The sequence below is a fragment of the Harpia harpyja genome, chromosome 19 (genome assembly GCF_026419915.1).
Source record: "Harpia harpyja isolate bHarHar1 chromosome 19, bHarHar1 primary haplotype, whole genome shotgun sequence".
Classification (NCBI taxonomy): Eukaryota; Metazoa; Chordata; class Aves; order Accipitriformes; family Accipitridae; genus Harpia; species Harpia harpyja.
The window spans coordinates 6,776,557-6,792,163 of NC_068958.1; the positions used below are offsets into that span (position 1 = coordinate 6,776,557).

The window sequence follows — 15,607 nt, forward strand, 5'->3', positions numbered from 1 at the left end:
GCATACACCAGCCTTCTCCATCCAAGTTCCCACTGACTGATCCAAGTGATAATCCAAGATTATTTGTTTGCTCTTGTTACAACTCCCTTCAGCTGCAATCCACAACCCATCTAGCTTAATTACACTTTCCGCTCAGCATCCCTGTTCTCTCAATTCAAGGAGAGCACCTCAACCATGCAACAATGGTTTATCCACACAGCTCCATGAGAGCAAACGAGCAAAGGAGGAAGAGAAAACCACAGCCAGAGTCAAGTATCTAATATCAAGAGAACTTCCCTGTGGGACAAACCTTCCAGTCCTCACCTCTGTAATGAAGAGGATGCACTCCAGGAACATGAAGTCCTTATGGTTTTCATTTACCACCTTCTCATCAACAAAGTGCCGAGGCTCCAGATTTGGATGGTCTAAAAAGAGTGAGAGACAATAGAAAGTAACCTGTATGGCACCCCCCTTCTGAGATCAAGTTCAATCAGGTCTTGTCCTGCCCCTCTTCCAGAAGAAACACAATCCTCCCATTGGAGTTCTTCAGAAGTCAGCACAGAGCTGCTCCCTTTCATCTCATCTCCCACTCCAGTGCCTCAGCGGTGAGAGCACCTGGTAAACTCCCCAGGGCAGAAAATGTGTTTTCTAGCACCAAAAACAAGACTCTCCATTTAAAAAGCTTGTAGTCATTGCAATAAACACAGATGTACTGTGCAAGGAAGCTTTCCATCTCTCAGTCTAAGCACCTAGCTTTATTCAGAAAGCTGAGGAAAAAAAAAATCCAAGCTCCAAGCAAACTCTTCTGCTGTATTACACACAAATCTGATATATTTGAATTTAAAAGTCAGTCCCAAGCCCCATCATCTCTGTAACCTAGACAGACAGGGCAGGGGGCAGGCTGGGACACAAGAAGATTTTTATTAGTACCTATCAGCTGGGAACTGCCCCATATGAAAGGTAGAAATTGGAAGTCATCCAAGCCCCACACGCCCTGGCTGCCAGCAGGTTCCATCCTGTAGGTCTTCTGAAGTTTTCGCATCACTTCTAGGTACCTGAGACCAAAGAGAGAAGGAAGGGTTAAGACAAGGCCGCCTTCTGTTTTCGTTGACCTACATGAGGACAAGAACAACCAGTCTGGAGAAGGACACAACTTTATCACTTGCAAACAGGACCCCCACATACAGCACAGTACACAGAATATATATTCAGCTCCTTTGCCACAGAAAGCAGCCTGATGGTATGTATAGTAGCAAATACAAGCACCTTTTAAAAATTGGGGGGTTTTTTTAGACCAAATTCACTAAGAAATCAAGTGGCAGGGATTTATTTTATCTGCAGTGTCTTATGTTGGTGCAGATCTTTCCCCAACCCCACCGTTATCTGAAAACATTGACACTTTGCTCTCCTTCAACAACTTCCAAAAGAGCTCAGAAAGCTTTCCACCTTACAGCAACTGCTGCTTCCACTTTTCAGGTGGAAAATTAAAGCTGGAAGTACTATTGAGGAAATTGTTTCCACACCACCAAACAGTGATACAGCTGGGATTAGATCTCTGGACTCCAAACACCCATTCCACCAGTTCCATCACTACCAACTCTACCTCCTGGGCTGGAAACACATCTAGAACAGCAGTGGAGGCCTGCCAGTTTCATAGATGGTTTTGCGTTTTTCCTTTTTTAATGCCTGAAGAGATGTTAGATCCTCCGATCAGATACTCTTGTCTATTACAAAGCACAGAGCTTCACCCACATACCTCTGCAGAGCTCAGTAACTTGTGCTCAGCTAAAGTAACTTTCCAGAAAGACACTCAGCCTCTAACAGACAAGGTGCTATCACCTCTTTTGGAGATAGTTATGATGGGTCACCATACAGTCCATTAAAAAGTACATCTGCCTCCTAATTTTGGCTAAGTTTGTCTTCAGTTTTCCCATTCTGCCCTTTTTCCCTAGGCCAGCAAGCCGTTTGGCACTCACGTTCTCTAATTATGCACACATCTTTGTAGAAGACCCTTGATTTGCCCAGCTCACACCCCAGGAGACGACTGCTTTTAAAATTTCTTACTCTTACATGGGTGCGGATGAGTGGAAGAAAGGGGGCACAATAAGCCCAGACTACAGGAGGAGTCTGGCATACAGAACAGGCAGTAACACCTCACACATCTCAGACAGCTGAAAGGGGACACTGTCAGGGACCTGCCCCCAAACAGCCCAATGGTTCCAGCCCTTCTCCTTCCATTACCTCACCTGTTAAATACTTTAAAGACGATGGCCATCTGGTCATCCACTCTGAGCACACCGATTTTGCAGAGGCAGCAGAGAAAGGCTGCAAATGCAGCTTCGTGCCCTAGAGTTAAAAGACATAAAGAGGCATGACACTGGTGTCTCTAGTCCCCAGGACAACCTTTCTGTGGACACCACAACAGCTCTTCAGAAATCACAGCAGTCACAGTCCCATCTCAAGAGCCCCAACCCTATTGCCCCTATTTAGCGCCATGAGCTGACAATATTTCATCCCCATGCAGCACCCACCCAAAGTATATCTTCTAGACATTCATAAGGTGATTATTAACTTTGAGAAAAGACAACTTTTTGAGGAAAAACAGCTCCAACACTGGGCATGCTGGGAGCAAGGCAGGGCCTTCCCCAGGAGCTTGGCACAGCAGGGGAAGTGGAGCACCACAGAGTCATCTGCTTGGGGGATGCGAGAGAACCTCACATCTGCAAGTAAACAGATCTCCTCCCGCTTCAAAAATATCTGTGTTGGAAGGATGCAGATCCCATGAAGCTGCTGGAAACAGTCTGTCCCAGAAGGTACTGGGATCTCAGGCTGAGCCTCTGCAGCTTGGTCCTCCAGCTAACATCAAGGAAAAGAAATAACCAGCAAACCCAGAAATGTCTTTTAGTGGAAGGGACCACAGAAGAAGGCAGAGTACAAAATCAGCAGCTCCACGCTATGAAGAAGCACAGCTCCCAGTGTAGGAACAAAGTGCACCTATGGTCTAGCCACTGTGAGCTAGGACATAGGCCTCTGGCTTGGGACACACAGGAGGGGAGGAAAGGCTGAATTTCCTTCCCTGAGCTGACAAAACCCCAGCCAGTGGGTCTCTTTCCAAAGACAACATCTCCCCCTGGTGCCAGCGAGCCGCAGCTTTCCTGGCAAGCACTGCACGGCCTCCAGCTCTTCATCCTTTTACCCACATCCTCCTCTTCCTCTCCCTGCCCAGGTCCAAAGTCACATTTCCTGGCACCCACAGCGTCCTGCTCTCCTGCCTTTTGGTGAGGGCACACCTGTCCTCCAGACAGAGGAGCAGAGCATGTAGATGATTCTGGATTTAGGTCTAATTGAAGCCAGTGTGGTTACTTGAACCTGCAATTCAGTATCTCCTTAGGTGCAAAATGCTTCTACCTTCAGATTTCAAAGTCACACTGTAAGCAGTGATGTCACTTCTAGGGAGCACCAGACCTCAAGACACCTCCCGCTGAACATGAACTTGGTTCCCACTCTAATTCCAATTCAAGCAATTGTATTTTATCCCTCTAAACTGCCTATGGCAGATCAGCAGGTGCAAGACTGCTGTATGCAGTAAAGCAGCTCCTACAGCTTATCCCAGAACAGCTTGCACAGCTCGGTTCACAATTCCTGGGATGACACATGAAAACGGTGTCATAGCTGTAGCACAGCCCTGCTCCCAGCCCCAGCTCTCTCAGTCATAGCCCACACTGGACATAGGGGTGAGGAGGCCCTAGAAGGAAGGCGTTTGTTTCAAGCTGGCACTAAAAATAGCGGCAATAACATATTTAAATAAATGCAAGACCAGGCTCCAAAGGGTCACTACCACAGGGAGTCCAGCCTTGGCCAGCGTGCATGCCCAGCTACCTGTGCCATAGTCAATGCGGGTGGAGTTCCCCACGGACTCCTTCAGGTACACGGCCACTTCTGGTGCAGCATCAGCCAAATGCTTGGGAATCACTGTTGCGACCAACTTTTCTGCTTCCTGAAAGACACAAAAGACTCCCTCAAGTGAGTGCAGATCTGTCACAGTCTCCAGGAACAGGTCACCCTCTGCTCAGACACTGTTGCAGAGTGGGAGCTGCAATGGTGCACTCCTACAATGGCCAGACCCAGCGTGACAGAGGAGCAAATTCTCCTGTTGAAGAAGTCATCTCCAGAGGTGGAGCAATCCAGGGAGAGCTTCTCCTAACACTTATCCAGGCCACACACATCCTGCAGGAAAAAAAAGCTTCACCATCCAAGTACATCAACCCAGTTACCCACTGAGTCACCTCCAGGACAAAAGCATTAATAGAGCAGACCACCTGCAAGCTCATTGCTGCTGGGACTGTGCCTGCACCGCCTCCAGAGCTCAGTGCAGGACAAGTGCTCTGAGCTGAAGGAAGTCAATCAGTTTCACAACCTTCCTGATGTTCTGTATCACCCATCAGCTAGAAGACACAGTGGGGAGTTACAGAGCACAGGAGTTCCTTGGGCTTGGAGGGCCCTCATGGCTCATCCAGGACTTGGAGACCCAGCCAAGAGCATTTACATGGACCATATGCTCTCATATGAGGAGAAGACAGCACCAGATCAGGGGTAGAGTGATGCATATCAAGAGGTGGATCCTTCACAGCTTATCTGAGCAATTCCTCTGTAGGCTGTTCAGCTGCCAAACAATGACAGAGCCATTCTGCTACCTGCACTGGGCACACTGCCCTTCTGTAGGAGCTGCGTGTAACACTACACGTGAAAGACATGCTCACCTGGTCTAGTTTGGCATACCAGGTCCTGAAGGCTTTGTTCCCAAAGCGAGAAGGTTGATCCACTGGCGGGGTTTCATCGATCCATCTGTCAAGGGTGTTCAGAAGAGCCACCAGCTTTTCAATGGGCTACAGAGACAAAGAAGATGAGGGGTCACGGTGACATAAAACAGAGCAGTCCCTCAGGCTCCGACATCTCTGCCCTGGATTGGAGTCATTAAAGCCAACACCATCCTTCCCAAGGGCGGCAAGCAGAAACACAATGTGCCAACCCTCCCTGAAATGCAGAGGGGCCAGGAAAGCCATCCTTCCCCTCAGAAGATCAGTCCAGTACAAAGCCCAGCCCGAGGCAGGCTCTCCAGTCGCCCACACAGTCTTTCATGAGCTGTAACAGCACTATGCTCTAAAACCTCTGGGAGAAAAGCTACAGCAAGCTTCTAGCTGTAGGGCATAGAGGACTGAGAAGCAAGGAAGTGCTACACAATTCAGGGATCTCCAACACAAAACTCAGGCTCTGCATCTTGAGGGTCCTGTGTCCCCCCACAGGACACAGCACAGCACTTACTGTATATCCTCACCAGTGGCTGATGATGTGATTTAGAGGCCCTTCTCAAGGCCTCTAATCTTTGTCCTGAAGTGTCTCTTAGGAGCCAGGATTAGCAGTGATAGTGTTAGCATTTGTACAGCACCCAGTGCAGCAGGGCCAAATCGCAAGTCAACGTTCTCAGCGTTGATTCGTGTTGCTTCAAACTCATACCAGCCAGACTGCCACAGCAGCTCCAACCCAGGGATAGCCACTGCACGTGGCTATCTAGGTGTATTGGGTTTGCGTGGCAAGGTTTTGGTAGCGGGGGGGCGGGGGGTTACAGGGGTGGCTTCTGTGAGAAGCTGCTAGAAGCTTCCCCTATGTCCGACAGAGCCAATGCCAGCTGGCTCCACGACGGACCCACTGCTGACCAAGGCCAAGTCCATCAGTGACGGGGGCAGTGCCTCTGTGATAACATATTTAAGAAGGGAAAAAAAGTTGCTCTGGCACAGAAACTGCAGCCAGAGAGAGGAGTGAGAACATGTGGGAGAGACAACCCTGCAGACACCAAGGTCAGTGAAGAAGGAGGGGGAGGAGGTGCTCCAGGTGCTGGAGCAGATTCCCCTGCAGCCCGTGGGGAAGACCATGGTGAGGCAGGCTGTCCCCTGCAGCCCATGGAGGTCCACGGTGGAGCAGATATCCACCTGCAGCCCCGGGAGGACCCGACGCCGGAGCAGGTGGATGTCCAAAGGAGGCTGTGACCCCACGGGAAGCCCACGCTGAACAGGCTCCTGGCAGGACCTGTGGCCCCATGGAGAGAGGAGCCCGCACTGGAGCAGGTTTGCTGGCAGGACGTGTGGCCCTGTGGGGGACCCACGCTGGAGCAGTGTGCTCCTGAAGGACTGCACTCTGTGGAAGGGACCCATGCTGGAGCAGTTTGTGAAGAACTGCAGCCCATGGAAAGGACTTACGTTGGAGAAGTTCACGGAGAACTGTCTCCTGTGGGAGGGACCCCACACTGGAGCAGGGGAGGAGCGAGGAGTCCTCCCCCTGAGGAGGAAGGAGCGGCAGAGACAACGTGTGATGAACTGACCATAACCCCCATTCCCCATCCCCGTGCGCCGCTGCGGGGGGGTAGGTATTCAGGAGTGAAGCTGTGCCCAGGAAGAAGGGAGGGGTGGGGGGAAGGTGTTTTAAGATTTGGTTTTATTTCTCACTACCCTACTCTGGTTTGATTGGCAATAAATTAAGTTAATTTTCCCCAAGTCGAGTCTGTTTTACCTGTGACGGTAATTGGTTGAGTGATCTCTCCCTGTCCTTATCTCGACCCACAAGCCTTTTGTTATATTTTCTCTTCCCTGTCTAGCTGAGGCAGGGAGTGATAGAGCAGCTGCGTGGTGCTTAGTTGCTGGCTGGGGTTAAACCACAACACTGGGGGAAGAGGTAGGCTGGTTTGCCCACCAGTGGCCCCATCAGAGCAAGCATGAGGAGCTCTCAGCTCTCACAGAAATGTCTCAATACAGACACAAAGCTGATGGGAAGACAACAGCAACAGCAAGACAACAGAGCCATCTTTCTTATACCTAGTGCTGGAAGGAGAAAGTGAGGAACCTGCGTAGGATGTATGAGTGCGACTGGAGGTGGCACTGCTGTGGCCATGAAGGAAAAGAAGGCAGGTGCAACAGGCGATACAGCATGATGTCTCAAGCTGTACTGTTAGGACCAGGGCTGTCCAATGCATGCAACCTCCTCCATGCCTTGCTCATACAGCTGGGGAACGGCTACACCCCACACACCAAGAGGCAACACCACAGGCAGCACTTTAAGCAGCTCCAGTTTTAGGAGGCTCTGCCGACAACCGGTCAAGCCTGCCAGAGGCTCTGGAATCCTCCTCGCCTGACTCCAAGCAGCCAGAGAGCCGTCAGCCGCCACAGCAGCTGGCCAGGCCCCAGGCAATGTAGGCTCCTCTGTCTCGAGAGGGGATTCCTCCTTCAAGGGGACAAAGAGGACAGCAGAAGCAGCGGCTGGTTTGACTTTGCTGGAGGCATCGACCATGTGAAGCTGGCTGGTCTCCTGGGCTGTGGTTCAATTCTTCACGCTGCCTGCCGGGAAGACAAGAAAACAGCCGAGCCCAGCAAGTTTCTAGCCCTTGAAGTGCCACTCGAAGAGGGCGGGTGGAGAGACAGGCATGGCAGAGCTGTGCTGCCGCTGAACCAGCTGCACATCACTCCCCATGCTCTCCACTCCCAGAAGGAAGGGTCTCATGGCAGATACAGCCTTCTACAGACAGCAGCTCCCAAGGTGCCATGCCGAGGACATGGTGGGATCAGCCAGTGGGAAGCAGGATCGGGCAGAGGAGTATCCACCACCCCACAGGACCTTGACACTTGGCCACTGAGCCAGGCTAGAATAGAGGACAAGACCTGAGCGCACCAGGAACACAAGACCCAAGTGCCAAGGGACACGGGGGGGCAGAAGCTCTGGGTGCCCTGGTGAGGCTGCAAGCTGGAGCCACTAACGGACAAGTGCCCCAGATTCAAGTGGACTGAGGCAGCATGACGCCCTCTGCCTTCAGCTCCCCACTGCCCAAAACGCTGCAGAAACCCGGCATCTCCCCACGGCACTGGGCCAGGTTTGGACTCAGCTCTACTCCTTCCTGGCTACTGCATTCCCCTCCAATTAAGCAACAGCGTCCCCAGCACTGGGTTGCATTAAATAATTAAATCGTGCTGGTGATTTATCCGCCGGCACCAGCAGCTCATTATGAGCAGCCACCATATTTCAAACCCCTCTCAGCAAGCACTCAGTGCTGCATGGATAAATGGCTGGCAAGGACTGGCTCCTTCCCCCTCCCCAGATCTGCCCGCAGGCCTTGGGGAGCACGAGAGTCAAACCTCCCCTTCCCCACTCACTTGCTTTAAAGGGATTAAAAAGCCTAGCCCCACTGAACACGGGAGAGCAGGACCCAGCTGCCGGCTCAGCCGTGCCAGTAAATAATTAAAGAGATGCGGCTCGTTTTGGGCTCAAGGCCCTTTGAAAAGGGGGTTACTAGGAAGCAGCTTCCCATTGTCCAGCAGAGGAAACTTGTGCATCCAGGGCTGACCCCAGTGGGGGAGAAGGAGGGGGAGAGCAGAGCTTACGGGAACACAACCATCAGCACCACTGCAGCCTTGTTTTGCTTGGCTGCGTTTTTCAGCTCTATTTTTGCTTTACCTTTCCAGTGATCAAAGCAAGGGCAGCCTCCCCCCTGCTCTCCTTGCTCTTCTCATTGTGCTGATTTTGCATCCCCTTGACCCTGAGTCTGCCACCGGTCCCAAAGGCAAACCACAGAGCCTCCTGCAGAGCAGAGACCTGTCAGCATCTCTCAAGAGCAGGGGCCAGGCAGACGGAGGTGCTGAGAAGGCATCACAGCAGCCAGAGCTGCCCGTGGGGACCAAGCCTGTCCCTGTGGGCTCCTTAGGCCTTGTCAGAGGGGGACCTGCTAAAATCAGGGCATTTGCTTCTTCCCCCACTTCCCTCCTGGAACCAGAGCAAGTCACAAGGCCAGCCAATTTCCCCCAGCGCAGCAAACTGTTTGAAGGGAAGGTCTGCTCCTTGCATGGCCAAAATTAACCTCCTCCTTGCTGCACTGCTCCTCTGATCAAAGTCACAGCTTTGAAAAACTGCTCCAGGCTGCAGCCCCAGCAGTTGCTGCATGGATCCCCACGTGAAAAGCACTCCCTCCAGGAGGGGAAGGCAGGTCACAGCCTATCAGTCATACAACATAGTGCCAGACATAGTGTCTACGCCAGAGTCCTAAACAACAGCTCAGCTATCACTACATGTCAGATGCCTCCAGCAAAACCCCAGACAGCTCCATGCAATTTTTCAGTAAGAGCAGAGCAAGCTCAGCAAGTCTCAGAAGGGGTTCAGCCCCCAAAGGATCCAGCTCTTGCTCCGGCAGACAGTTTGGTATCGACACATGCTACTCTGGAAACCATTAAGCTGTCTCTTTCAAAGCAGAGTAGACCATACTTTTTTTTTCCCACAGCAAAGCAATACCAGTAAGTTGCAGAGAGGATATGTATTCAGCAGAAAGGATTTCAGGAGGTCATTTGCCAAAGGAAGGCGTCCCCAGCATTTGATCAGGGAAGAAGATGGGACGGCACAAAAGCATATCAGCAGCAGGTACAGCAAAAGAGAAGAAAGCAGAGCAGAGATGCAAGCAGAGGCCACAAGGGGCTGAGCCTTTAAAAGCACAGATAAGCAGTTTGATCTACAAATGAACCTGCGTGAACAGGCAACCTCATCAACAAGGCAACCCTGGGGGTGCTCCACCTGTGCCTCAAGTCACAGGCTTCTGCTCTCCTCAGCGCAAGGGGAATGAGGCAAGTTCCCTGCCACTTCCCAAGCAGTCGGGATCGTGTCTCTCGTTTGTCACCTGGACTGGGACCATGGATGGAAAATATTCACTCCAAGAGGGATCTGCTGCACAGACACAGCCCTGATACAGCTTTTCCTAGATAGCTGACAGCTCAAAGGGGGTGGCAGAAGAGGGTTTCTCCCCCCCCTTTGTTTTGCTCATTTTTAATGCTTTGTTTTCCTAGAACTGCTCTGTGAATGGTTGGGAATGAGCGAGATCATGACAGAGACAAAACTCAAAAGTGAAATGCAAACAGCGGAAAGCAAGAGCAGCATTTGACAGCAGTTTCTACTGAATTGAAGGAACAAAAGGTGGACACAAAGCCTGTTAGGGAGGGACTCATTATCCCTGATGCCCCCCATGAACTACAAGCAAGTTTCTCTTTCACACACTGGCTCCTAGAAGGGAAGGCTGGCCTTAACATGCCTGCTTCAAACATAAATGACTAGGTTAAAGATCATTGTAGGCTGCCTTTCCATCCCAGAATGAAGCTGTAAACACACAGCCTGCTTCCCATTCTGCCTAGATCTTTTTAGGCTATTCCCAGCTTTCTTGGACAGCCGTGATAAGTTTGAACAGTAAAAACCTAGCCAAGAATCTCCCCATTGCAATGCACAACAAGGGAGGGGGATCCAGCATGCGACACAGAAGCTAAGCTGGTGGCCAACATAAGCTCTGCAGATCACGGCAGCACCCGGAGAGACCTCAGGCCAACACTGAGCGTGGCTGAGGCCAGGCAGTAACACCAGTGAGGATGCCTGCCCTTCCCCTCTGGCTCCAAACAATCTCACCATGCCCTGGTAAAGTGAACAGGCATTAAAACTGGCCACAGCAGCAGACAGAACCGGGTGACAGTCACATTAATGCAAGGGGAAAAATAGATCCTTTCTGCTTAACACCTCAGAAGGGGTGATCCTGCCCCGCAGGCTAAACCTACCTCCCCAGCCCTCCTGCATGCTCCGTAGCCCTCAGCACAACCCTTGGTGAGGCAGGTCCACTTAATGACAAGCCTTGAGCTCACATGCTGTCAAACCAGACCTCGCACAGCTCAGCTACAGTGTGGACCGAGCAGATCGGTGCTGTTAACACAGTCTGAGCAACAAGGAAGCCTAGGAACAGGGAGACAAGTGACTTGCCCAAGGTCCCACAGAAAAGCCAGTGGGAGAACAGGAATGGTACAGACATCTCAGCCTTTTGCCTGCAACCAGGAGGGAACACCACATCTTCAAAACATCGCTGGTTGAAGCCAGACTGTGAAAACAGGGTCAAAACGTCCTTTCTGCATCCTCCTTGTCACTACTAGCTTCTCTCTACTTGTAACTTGCTTGATTTCCCATCCAGCAAGCACACACAGAGCCTCTGCATCCTGGGGCGAGGACTGCAGGCTGACATTTGCATCCCCAAGCATAACCCAACCACATTTATTCTCCCTGGCTCACAGATAAGCTGCCGACTCGTTCCTCGCCTAGGAAATATTCACTGTAGAGCCAAAAAAAAAAAAAAGAAAAGAAAAAGGCAGAAAAGGAGAAACAAGGGGATCCAAACTCTTCTCCTACCTCTGAAACTTTGTATTCACAGGTCAGCTTCTTGCCCCTGACACCTTCATTCAGAGTGAGGATGAAGCCCATGTAATCTGCATATGCCTGCAAACATACCCAAGAGAGCAGGGCGTTAGTGAATACCCACGGTCTGTTTGAACAAGAAACACGGCATGGGAGCACTCGTGGACACCAAGGGAACCTTTCCCAACACATAGTGCTGCTTTCTTGGAGACACCCAGGGTGCAGGGCTTGCTGTGAGGTTACTGCTATTTTTGGCAGACCTCAGAGGCAGACGGCGATTGCACCAAGAACTCTGCATCACTGTAAAAATTACAGAGAAGAGAATCCTAAAAAAGCTCACACTCTGCCCGAAATCCTTCCCTCTGCTCCCTGCCTCCTATCAGGTCAAATTCAAACTCCTCGGCTCTGCAGAGTCTCAGTTGTGCCTAGACACCCTGCTCTGCACTGTTTTTCCCAGACCTGTGCTGTTATCTCCCCTTTCCTCCTTCTACTCTTCTCCCATGCTCATGCATGATGGAGAAGTGGGAGACAGCCCAGGATCCTCACTGCTCTTCTCTTTAAACTCGCTGCTTTTGAAACATCATATCCAGTGCAGCTCCACAGCTCTAAGTCTTTGAAAACACCGGACTAGCACACTGCCACCTCTCTCTCTCTTTGGGCCCCTCTTGCACAGAAATCCTGACCAGGAGCAAGTCCTTAAATGCAGGAGACTTAACAAAGGAAGCTGCACTCAGAGGTTTGCTTGAGACCTGGCTATAACTTAAGCTTCTCTTAAGACATCACAGATGAGTCATCAAGCAAGAACTTACTCCTAAGAGATGGGACAAGTCTGGGCTAACACACCAATCCCTCAAAGGGAGAGAGGGGAGAACCTGCCTGTTCCACCAGCTCCACACATACTGTAAACAAAAATTATCCAGCAAATTGAAGGCCTTGGCTCCAGAGCTCTTTCCAGTCCAGCAAGGTGGGAAGGCCCCAGGAACCAACCCACCCTGGTGCTATTAGAGGGCCAGGCAGCAGGACCACATTCAGGCTGAGTTCAAACAGCACTGGGTATATCCAGTTTCGATATAATGTACAGGCTCGGTAGGATGAAATAGTTACCAACTTCTCATCTAGCTTGTTGGGAGGGAGCAGTAATAATTTTTAAGCACCTCTGGTCTCCTTCAACCTCTGGGCTCTTCCTGGCTCACTCCTTTGTTGGAGCATTTGGCTGCTAGACTCCACATCTCATTGCCAAGTAATTTTCCTACAAACAGGCAGTGACTCTTCTGCTTTAAAACACAAATAAATTAATTTTCCATTACTTGCCCAAACCTGCTTTACCTCGTGGCTGTTCCCAGACCAGACCTGGCTGCCACTGAAACATCATAAGCACTTACCAGTTTTCCCTGACCCCCGAGCCATACCTGAGAGCGCTTCCACTTGGCCATGTCGGAAACCATGTTTATCTCTTTTTTAGGGATCATGAAGCTCTGCTGGAGGGGAGGAGCCACCTCCTCAGAGGTGCCTGGGAGATGCAAAAAAGAGGTAAAATAGAAGCAGTGAAGAAGAAGAAATCCTCTATCTTCCTTTCTTAGAAATCAACATTCATTTCTCCAGAGACAGAAGGCAAACAAATCCATCCCAGCTTGCACCGTTATCTCACCAAGTCCTCCTCACCAGACAATATCCTCCTGATCCCCAGATAATATACTCCTAAGGACACTGCAAGGCTTCAGAAAGTGGCATTACATTTGTTTTCACAACTAAAAACGCATTTTCCATCTGGACAGAGAGGCTGGTGCAGGAGATAACAAAGACAACATCCAGCTACTTTAATTATTTCTGTCTAGTGAAGACAAGCCTTAGGTCATGCTGAAGCACTGAGCTCTCCTAACAAATTAACTGTGCCTTGTTTTTAGGGTGTTACACCTGAACTGCATTCCTCTAAAAAGGACAACTCCTGCAAAGACAAAGCTGGAGCAATTCAATAGATGGCAGTCCAGAGCCACAGCCCCTGGTCCAGGCAGCACAGGGGCTTGGAGGATACTGGGACACAGCCTCTTCCAGGTGGAAGCTATGAAGATCATTTAATTTTAAAGCTCTCTCAGAGCCCAGGATGTAATATTTAATGCAAATGCAAGTTGTTAACGCATTAGAGGGGCTCTTTTCCCCAGCATCTGACCAAAGGACCCAATCCTGCTGTAAGGGTGACCCCTACCCCACGCTCTCCAGAGTTCTGCTCTCAGCTGGCAGCCCCACAATAGGACACTACAGAGCCAGAAACACTCCATAAGGTTAGAGGTAATTTGCGTTGTGCTCCTACAAGTGCAACTTTTAATAGCAAGAGGTAGTGCAGCACACCACTGCTAATGTGAATTTATGAATTCTGGTAGAGTCACCCAGTTCATCTTTTTAATTCTAGAAAATCTGAAGGCATTTGTTCAGCACCAGCCACCCTGGCAACGCTTCAGTGACTGCTCTCCACACTACAGCAAGCTCAGGCACTGGCTCCCTAACATACATCACCAAACTCCAACACCTTAAAATATCATTAGCTGCATTTACATAGAAAATACTAGCCAGAAGTGTCGGCAGCCTTTTCTGCAGCAGACCTGTGCTGTCTAGCAGGCAGATCAGGGAAAAAGAAATCCAAAGTCCCAGGAACCACGCAGAGTCTGCTACAGACTTGTCACATAACCTTAGAAAGTCATTTAACTTCTCTGCCTTTCAAGTTCCACATCTACAGAACAAATGCAGTCTCATCAACTGCCTAGGGTGTTACAGCATTTGGTTCATTCCAACACATAAGTTACAGTAAAACTTCCAGGTACAAGGGCGAGAGGAACAACACACGAGGAATTTAAATGAAAGACACGTGTGCCAGTCTTCTGAAAATTCAGCACACAACTCACAATGACTAGCATCATGGTGATGGAGCTCTTATTTTAAAAGAGCTTATAACATGAAAACAATGAAAAACTCCAGAGCAGTGGTGTAAGAAGGCAAACACTGACTTGCCCATTAATACCGGTGATACATAAAGACCAGAGATGTGACCAGGGCAGTGTCTGGCACTGGGGGATCCAGGTATTAGCCCAACCTGTCTCATACAGAACTCGTTTCATGTCTTTGTGTTTGTTTCTCAACCATCACTTCTTCTGACACACACTTTGTGCATTTCCTCTTGGGGAGGAGACCACAGATACTCAAGGAAGGAAACACACTGAGGGCTGCAGGGGTTACAGTATTACAAAACGAACACATAAGCAAAAGTCCAAAACCAATGATGCGATGGAGACAGGAGCATGAGGGGTTAGTTTTATGATGAAAAGCAACTTGGACAAAGGAGACACTTTTAGTCTTACTCTCGTGGTGTGGGGAGGGTGAATCAAACTCAGCCATGAGACGGACCTTCTACACTGGCAAACATCACCCATCTCAGCAACGGGAAACGGAGTCACAAAACACGGGCTACAGATGACAGGGAGCCCAACTCCAGCTGCTCCAGCAGCCTAAATCCCGACCACCTTGCCCCTGGGATGCGCAGGACGGACACGCGCACCCTCGTCAGCCCTCACAGGACAGAGGTTCCCCCCCACCCCGTCCCCGATCCCTGCCGTGGGGTGCAGATCCCTCAGGGAGCACCAGCCCAGCCCTCTCCCTCTCGGGGGGAATCGGGCCCTAACCGTGCCGGCAGCGTACGGCCCAGCAGGCCTCAGCCCGGAGCGGGGCCGGGCGGCCGCCGGGGCCGGGTCTCCCCACCCCACCCGGCCGAGGGTCAGGGGGCTCCAGGGCCCCTTCGTAACCTCAGCAAAGCCTCTTCCCACCTCACCCCACCACAGGCCCGGGCGCTCGCTGCCGTCACCGCGCCGCAGCCTGGGGCCCGGCGCCCCGGCCCAAGGACCCCCGTGCAGCATGAGGCCCACCACACAGCCACCCCGTACACCCTGGGCCCGGCATCCCGGCCCTGAAGAACACCCCTCAAGGGCCCCGAGCGCAGCCCCCAGCCCAGAAAGCCCCGGAGCCGCACCCGCCCCAGCCGCCCCTCACCTGCCCGCCGTTCGCTCTCTGCCATCTTCCCGGAGCCGGCCACCGCCGCTGCCACCCCTCACCTCTCACCTCCGGACAACGCCGAAGCCGCCGGCGGCCATCTTTGAGCAGGGCACGCCGCCCGGGCCTGTCGCTCCCGGGGGCTGTCAGTAGGAGGCGTGGCCCCTCCCGGCCACCGTCGTGGCCCACGCCGCCATGTTTGTGCGGGGCACGGCCTCCTCTGCCACACAGGACCGCGGGGCGGCCATATTTGTGCGGGGCGCTGTGGCGCCGCGAGGTGTGGTTGTGCGGGGAGGAGAGAGGAGAGGAGGCGCGCCTCGACGAGCAGAAGGACTCTTCTCACCAA

General features: G+C 51.5%; 1 protein-coding gene across 1 annotated transcript in view; it reads right to left on the reverse strand.

The window, feature by feature from the left end:
- PTPA (protein phosphatase 2 phosphatase activator) overlaps nt 1-15,413 on the reverse strand; it is a 30,358-nt gene extending 14,945 nt beyond the window's left edge. The window contains exons 1-8 of the mRNA XM_052815453.1: nt 15,262-15,413; nt 12,636-12,736; nt 11,221-11,307; nt 4,740-4,865; nt 3,859-3,976; nt 2,226-2,325; nt 910-1,034; nt 304-404 (exon numbers count right to left, since the gene is read on the reverse strand). Coding sequence (XP_052671413.1) covers nt 304-404; nt 910-1,034; nt 2,226-2,325; nt 3,859-3,976; nt 4,740-4,865; nt 11,221-11,307; nt 12,636-12,736; nt 15,262-15,286 — 783 coding nt within the window. The 5' untranslated portion in view covers nt 15,287-15,413. The remainder of the gene's footprint in view (nt 1-303; nt 405-909; nt 1,035-2,225; nt 2,326-3,858; nt 3,977-4,739; nt 4,866-11,220; nt 11,308-12,635; nt 12,737-15,261) is intronic.
- Between the last annotated feature and the right edge of the window lie 194 nt (nt 15,414-15,607).